This window comes from Hydractinia symbiolongicarpus, chromosome 7 (genome assembly GCF_029227915.1).
Source record: "Hydractinia symbiolongicarpus strain clone_291-10 chromosome 7, HSymV2.1, whole genome shotgun sequence".
Taxonomy (NCBI): Eukaryota; Metazoa; Cnidaria; class Hydrozoa; order Anthoathecata; family Hydractiniidae; genus Hydractinia; species Hydractinia symbiolongicarpus.
Window position 1 is genome coordinate 22,167,635 of NC_079881.1, and position 8,128 is coordinate 22,175,762.

The 8,128-nt window shown below is 32.1% G+C and overlaps 1 protein-coding gene across 2 annotated transcripts; it reads left to right on the top strand.

Annotated features, from left to right (window-relative positions):
* The first annotated feature begins 634 nt into the window (after positions 1–634).
* On the top strand, positions 635–6,977 carry LOC130649178 (uncharacterized). 2 transcript variants are annotated; one of them, XR_008983014.1, is made up of 2 exons: positions 635–5,789; positions 5,994–6,134. XR_008983014.1 is itself a non-coding variant. In XM_057455417.1 (2 exons), exons 1-2 carry the CDS (start codon positions 4,844–4,846, stop codon positions 6,276–6,278), a joined length of 948 nt encoding a protein of 315 aa, XP_057311400.1. In that variant the 5' UTR covers positions 647–4,843; the 3' UTR covers positions 6,279–6,977. The 2 variants fall into 2 exon arrangements, 1 of the variants encoding a protein (XP_057311400.1); XM_057455417.1 differs by having other exon boundaries at positions 647–5,506; positions 5,994–6,977.
* The last annotated feature ends 1,151 nt before the right edge of the window (positions 6,978–8,128 follow it).

Genomic DNA, 8,128 nt, shown 5'->3' on the forward strand with positions numbered 1-8,128 from the left:
ACCCACAATGAGTAATTAACAACATGCATCTCTTATAATAATACGGAGAGTGTGTCTGTGTGTCTGTGTGTCCGTAACAGGCGGAGTGGAGCTAGAAGTAAAGAAAGTTAGAAGTAGAAAATAAAGGTTTGATTAAAATATTAAAGGATTTAAACGTAATTATAAGATGTAAATACTTGAGATGTGTCATTTCTGACTTTATTATTATTGTTGGTGTTGTACGTGATTCTATATATTATTTTGATCAGCATTTCAATTTCTACACATTGGAAGCAACGTGTAAACAAATTTCAGGAAAAAAATATTGTGTATTGACGGATCCTGGCAGATGTCATCAAAATACAATTGTCGACTCTCTTTTCCAAATTAGCTACTCCTGCCTAATTGGATTTTACAGTGCAAATTTCTGAAGAAATTTTTTATTTGTACTTTAGAGGATTTTACTAACTTTACTGACGTCAGCACTTTAAATATCGCAACAAGTATTCGCAAACGCATAAGGATGCATAATAAAAGTTTTAAAAACACATGTTAAAAGTTTAATTTATAAAGTAGCACGAAGCTTTTCGTTGCTGAGTTACATTTTCAACTCACTTGAAAATGTAACTCAGTTACGAAAAGCTTCGTGCTACTTTATAAATTAAAATTTAACATGTGTTTTTAAAACTTTTCTTATTTATTTGTTGGCTGATTTATCATAATGCATAAGGGTGCGTTTGCGAATACTTATTTTTATCAGTGTTTTAATCTGCACGCATTACAGGCAACAGATAAACTACATTCCGCGAATTTTATTTGTATGCACTGCTGACGTTAGCAAAATCTACAAAACAATGTAATCCTCTGCCTTAGTGGATTCTTCCACGGGCCTTACTAGACTAGTCTCTTATAATAATAAGTGAATGTGTTCATTTTCCTTTAATGTTGCAGAAAAATGCATGTCTAATATGTTAAGTTTTCTGACGTTACGGCGCGACTTCAATAGCACTACTTCAACGTCAATATCTATATAATAATACGCTAAGTGTGTCCGTCTGTCTGTGACAGGCAAAGTTGATATCGTCATTTTCCTTTGATGTTGCTGAAATTTCCTTTGAAGTCACCGAAAAAATTATGTCCATTTTGCTGGCGGGTTTACTTTGTTTACTTCACGTGATCAAAATGGAGCAACTTGATTTGCTGAAATAAATTTAACGGCTTTCTTTACAAAAATGGTATCCCTTGACACCGAAAAAAAACAACAACAAAAGAACGGTCCCTCTGTCTTGAAAAAAGTAATTCAGAGAAAGAAGAGTCCAAGAAGTGAAGTAAGAAGTGGTAGTTAGAGCTAGAAGTAAAGTAGTAAAGTTAGAATTAGAAAATAAAAGCTGGAGTTTGAAGTGGATTTAAAATCAATAATAGTAAGAACTTTGATGTATTCAGACGTTTAGTTTTTATGTCACTGGAACAAGCAGACTTCCAAGAAAAGCCTCAAATTCTTGAAGTTTTATATTTTACCGCTTTTTTAAAAAAAAACCTAGCCACCATATTTGTTTATGTTTTTGTTGCATAATTAATGTATCCCCTGGCGCGTAACTAATGTGTTTGTCCTAAAATTCAAAATGCTGCATAAAGCTGTTAGCTAACTAACAAACGGAAAACTTTGGTTTGTTGAACTTACTGCTTATTGTAATGTTATTATTTTTACATTACTATTGTTTCTCTTTATGTGTGTTTTACTAAGCATAAATAGCTAGCTTTAGTTATAGCTAAGTGTTCCCAGTTTAGATATATTTAACTGGGGGTCTTAGCTACTGTTAGCTAGCTAATTTAGCCTCTCCAAGTCCTGCTCTCTTATCGCATGGCTAGCTCTAACCTATGAATTATGTTGTTATTCCTTTTTTTTAATATGTATAGCTAACTTAGTTCACCTATCTTAAAATCTTTCAAAGACTTAAACTTTGGACAGGATAGTAGGATGTATTTTTCTAAGAGTATAATTATTTTCACATTTCCTGTAAACTTTACAAGGGGACCCAAGCAATTTTTTTCAGAATTTAAAGCATGTGTGTTAAGTTATTTTTTATTGTTTTGTTTCTGACATCCTGTTAAACTTTTGTCAGCCTACATGTAAAATTCCAGGTTATTTTTACAGGGGGTTGTAGACATTTGATTGGCAATTTTACGTGGGGTTATGACTTTATTTTAATTTATGAGAGGATGGTATGGTTGTTTGTGTTTTTGTTTATGTTGCAAACTGCTGCTTTTTAAAATTTTGTGTAAACTTTTGTGGGAAAAAGACCACATGCAATATACTGAAAGAACAAATTCACGTTTTTGTTAACATTTTTGTTAAGAATTTTAAAATTGTAATAATAACTGTGTTTGGTGATAATGAAAACTTCTTTGTTTTTAATATTATATGAAATGCCTGATTTTTCTATGATTTGATGTGTTTCATAACCTTTTTGTGGAAGATTTATGGGCAATGGCAATATAGGACATGCTAAAAATAGACTGATTTTTGTTGATTTGGTAGTGCTCCTCAAAAACAAATCTGTTTTACATTTTGTGTAAACTTTTGTGAGGACAGACCGTATATACACTCTGTTTTCCAAAAATAATATCTTTGTTGATTCAAATTTACTCCTTATTCATTTTTGACATTCACTTTTAAAATATTTGGTAAAGGTCACTACAGATCATCGTACTCAGGAAAGATTTTTTGTATTCTTAACCTGTTCATTTTTACAATTTGTGTATATTTTTTGGGAACAGGATAGTATGTAATCGAAGAAATGATTTTCCAGATATAAATTTTATGTTTTTTGACACTTTGATTGAATTATTAAAGGTTTTTCACAAAGTAGAGATGTGTTATTTCTGACTTTATTATTTGTTGGTGTTGTACATGATTCTATACATTATTTTGATTATTGTTTCAAGCTCTACACATAATGATCTTTGTTGATTCAAGTTTATTCTTTGCTCATTGATTTTTTGACATTTAGGTTTAAAATTGCTGGTAAAGGGCAGTACGGAACCAAAAGTGAAAAATTTTGTGTTTTTAACTGGTTGATTTTTACATTTTGTGTAAATTTTTGTGGTAGAGGATGGTATATAACCGAAATGACTGATTTTTCTAGATTTAAATTTGATGTTTTCCAAACTATGGCTTTTTCATATTTTTGTATAAGCTTCTAAGGGAAAGACAATATATAAAATGTGAGTGTCGATGTTGTCAGTGTCGATGTTGTAACTTTTTATCAACTAGATTTTACACCTTGCAAGCTGTTTTTTTTATTTTGCGTAAGATTCGAGGATTTAATGCGATTTGATATTTGGCATTTTGTGTAAGATTTTAAGGAAATTTATTTTTATATGCACTGCTGACGTCAGAAAAACATCTAAAGCAACCTATTTTTCATAGGACTTTGGCCTAGGTGGATTTTTCCACGGGCCTTATCGTCTAGTCTATATAATAATACGCCAGTTCCGTGTCTCTGTGACAGGCAAAGTGGATGTGTTCATTTTCCTTTGATGTTGCCGAAAAATGCATGTCTAATATGCTAAAAGTTCTGACATTACGGCGCGACGTCAATAACACTACTTTAACGTCAATATCCTATAGTAAATTAATGAAGCCATTACAGTGCACTTAAAATTTCGAGGCCAAATAACTTGAAAACGAGGTGGTGACGTCAATGATTTTTCACCGCGTGGGTAACTAGGGACCACCTAGGACCAATTTGGGTGATTTTTCAAAACATATGTCCCAGAATCCGTTTCGGAATGCACGGGTTGATGACGTCATCAAACAACCTTCAAACCCTAATATCTCTGCAGCCTTTTGTCAAAAGTACATGATCCTATACATTTTCTTGATCAGCGTTTCAAGATCTATACGATGAAGGCAACAGGTATACTAATTTCTTAATAAAAAATTTGAGGGGTCTAGACGGGTCAGTGCTGACGTCAGCAAATTTTTTAAACCTTTATATCTTAATAATCATTTATCAAAAGCACGTGATTACATACATTTTCTTGATCAGCGCTTTAAACTCCGCACAATAGAGGCAACGTAAAAACAAGGCTCTAATTTTTTTGCAGATGGGTTGGTGACGTCATCACAATTCATATGACGCTTATTTATCAATTTTATCCTGCCTCAGTGGATTTTTCCACGGGCTTTATCGACTAGTCAATATATATTAAATTAATGAAGCCATTACAGTGCACCTAAAATTTTGAGGGTAAATAACTTGGAAACGAGGTGGTGACGTCAATGATTTTTTACCGCGTGGGTAACTAGGGACCACCTAGGACCAATTTGGGTAAGTTTCCTAAACCTGGGTTACCAAATCCGTTTTGGAACGGACGGGTTGATGACGCCATCTAAAAACCTTCAAAACTTAATATCTCCGCAACCGTTTGTAAAAAGTACCTATACATCCTATACATCCTATACATTTTCTTGATCAGCGTTTCAAGATCTATACGATGAAGGCAACAGGTATACAAATTTCTAACAAAAAAATTTCGGTTTGGACGGGGCCATTGCTGACGTCAGCAAAATTTTTAAACCCTTATATCTCATTAATCGCTCATCAAAAGCACATGATCATATACATTTTCTTGATCAGCAGTTTAAGCTCTACATATTATAGGCAACAAATAAACTAATTTTTGCCAATTTTTTTTTGTGTCTGCACTGCTGTTGTCAGCAAAAAAATTAAAACAACCTATTTTTTCATTTTCCTTCTGCCTAAGTGGATTTCTCCACGGGCTTTATTGACTAGTATGGTTATAAACGTCTTTAGTACATATTACTTAATATAAACACATCTCTTAAATTGCAGATATCATGGATTTATCTATTCCAATAATCGATATATCTTGTATCACAAAAACTTCTAAGCAAGTGCAGGACACATTGGATAAAAGCATCACTTCGATAGCTAAAAGTCTTCTAGAAGCATTTAAAAAGTATGGATTTGTGTATATCAAGGGTCACAACATTCCTCAACAATTAATCAAAAGTATCAATGGTCATTCAAGAGATTTTTTTAACCTTCCCGAGGTAGACAAGCACTCTCACCTTTATAAACACACCAAATTAAACTTCTGCTATATACCTAGCAAATGTGAAGTTTTTGACACTTCATCAGAAATTGATTTAAAAGAAGTTTTCGATTTTATCCCTACAGATGATTCGAAATTGAGGAGCACATTACCAAAATTATTTTATGAAAAGCTGGAAGAGACTTTTATTTTGTGTAAAAACCTCTCAATTCAGTTGTTTGATTTGCTGAACTTGGCTTTTATTTCAAAAGAGCGGTCATCTCTTCTTAAGAACTACCATAGCAACATAGGTGACATTGACAAAAACTTGTCTACTCTAAGATGTCTCAGTTACCCATCATTGTCTGAAGATGTGAAGAAAGGCGCTGGTCAGTATCGGTGCAGCGAGCATTCTGATTACGGATCTTTGACCTTGCTTTTTCAAGATGATACAGGAGGATTACAGGTATGTTTCAAGATGCGTTGTTTTTATTGTCTCAGTCGTTGTGTTTTAAAGGAATATAGGAATAGTATATTATATAAGGTTTTTTATAGTTCTATTAAGGTAAAACTAGCTATTACGATCAATTTTGCTTACAATTAATTGTGGAATTTTATGACAACTTATAACGAACAATCTTCCATTTTTCTCAAGCAAGGATTTTTAATTATCAAGTTTTCTGCAGTATGCTTGCCAGATTTAAAAATGTTACCTTATGCACTGTGGTTTTAGCTTGGAGAGGGTTGAGGTAAGTTTTTTTTGTGTTTTTGTTGATTTTGTTAAACGTTGTTGCTTGAATAATAATGTTTACAAGGTAAAGTATGGTTGCACTAATCGCTATACCAGGATGTGCAGTACAGAATTCCTGCACGAAAGTGCTTAGCCTTGCATTCAATGCCAGTTAACCTGAGTTAGTTGTAGTAGATTATATAAGATCCCCGGTTTTTTCTAGGTCGAAACGGAGAATAGTTGTTTCATTGACGTTCCACCAATCAAAGACACTATTGTAGTAAATGCTGCTGATCTTCTTGAACGTTGGACAGATGGCGAAGTAAAAAGTGCCAGACATCGTGTTATATTTGTAGATAATAACAAACAAAGGCAATGTATTGCATTTTTTTGTCAACCAAACAATAATGTAACTGTTGAACCATTAACTGGTTGTTCATCAAAGTATATGCCTGTGAACACCTTGGAATATTTGAATAGCAAGTTTAACATTACATACCGAGAATAAGCATATATGTATGTATATGCCAATGTTAAATGCATGCCATAATAGTTCTACCTGTATGTTAAGAAAGAGTTAATATCACAATCAACATCTCTTCTTTGCATTGCATACGTAGTATTGACATTGCATTATCGAAGTTTCATTCAAAACTAGGGCGCCAGTCACATACGTTTTATCTTTTAACCTTGTTATTCTTCTTTCTTTAATTATCTTTGTTTCGTATTTGTTTTATAACAACTATATATACATTCATGCTATCCACCATCTTTTGAGAATTTTAATATTCTAACAGGTGAGTCTAATAATTTTAAAGTCACGCTGAAGGAGAGTCTGTCCATTGAGCGAGATTGATCATTTCTTAATAAGTCAGTTATTTCTATTCCTCTAGAGCTATTTTGACACAATTTTTTATACGAGTCCTTCATTTAATTATTAATTTTTATTTTATTTTATAAAGCGATAAATTTTTATAACGCAATGTGTGTGGTCATGCTCGCATTAAGTGGGCGAAAGTTAACATAACATTGTCGAATAAATAATAGTCGTTTTTTTTCTTTTTTTCTCCAAGATACTTATATATATATTATGTAACATTGATATATACACATTGTTATGTTGCGTTATATTGTGTCATTACTAAACACTGGCTGATGTGAGTGTATTTTATTCCCAGTCATTATGAGATAAAGAAGGAAATATTAATTATAATTCTGAATAGTGAAACCCACATTAAGGAAAAGCTGCGTTGTAGAAGATAGACATCATATATCTACTGCTTTATCTATCTCTCTTGAGTTTCATTGGTTCAGAGGATTCGAGTTTCCATAAAAAAATTTTTTTTGAACGTTTATTCCCGGTCTATCACAAAAATTCAACACAGTTTTGCATTTTGCGGATTGTGCTGATAAATGTTTATATTCAAAACGCAGTTATTTATGTGTGCACCATCAAACATGAATTTAATATTATCAACATTTCTTGATGATGAAATAGATATATCTTTTTAGAATTTTGCAAATGATGTTGTTTACTGCGGTTGCTTGAACTGATTAGGTCTGAATTGTTCTTACCGTGTGATAAGATTTTAAACTGTCAATGTTTTGTTACCACTTAATCGATAAACGTGAATTGGATAGAAAATTGGATAAAAAGTCACACCGTGCTCTATAAAGCCCGTTATTGAGGATTTTTGGCCTATTACCGTTTCAGATTTCCTGTATAAACCGATTAAAAAAAGCTAATTAACATCTCTGTTGAGTCTCATTAATACATCCACGACAGCCATAATGTTTTACATGTGCCAAATTATCGCGACATGCTAGAAAAATTTTTTTAAATTCTACCTGTTGTGATATATTTAAAGTACAGGAAATGACATGTTAATATGAAATGCTATGTAATTACTAATTCCTTGATTTTCGGGCACATTGCTTTAAAATCAGGAAGAAATAGGCGAAACATTTTTTATCTATGTCAGGCTTTAAAAAATAGTCTTTGATATGATAAAGCCACAACAGATTATATCGAGAAGATGAACTTTTTAAATTGTCTAATTAATCTCACTGAAAATATTGTTTTGGTGAATAAGAAAATTAAATATGTCATTAAATAATAATTAAATATGTTTCGAATTTCTTGCAAACAGTATGTTTTAGATTCTGTATTCACTCTAATGTTCATGTTTCCAATATCTATTAAGTTCTTTTTTTAAAAAAAAATTATTAAATTATTTCTTGCAATTTTTTTGTACACCCTCAGTAGTTTGTATATTATAGTTCTAAGATTAAAAAAAGCTCGGCTCTGCTAACAAAGAAGCACAATTTTTATCATTTCTTCTAAAGTGTCTCAAACCC

Bases quoted from the DNA above. Each gene is read 5' to 3' on its own strand.
- LOC130649178 (XM_057455417.1), top strand. From the start codon at position 4,844: ATGGATTTATCTATTCCAATAATCGATATATCTTGTATCACAAAAACT. The intron at 5,507-5,993 runs GTATGTTTCAAG...GGTTTTTTCTAG, and splicing joins ATGATACAGGAGGATTACAG to GTCGAAACGGAGAATAGTTG.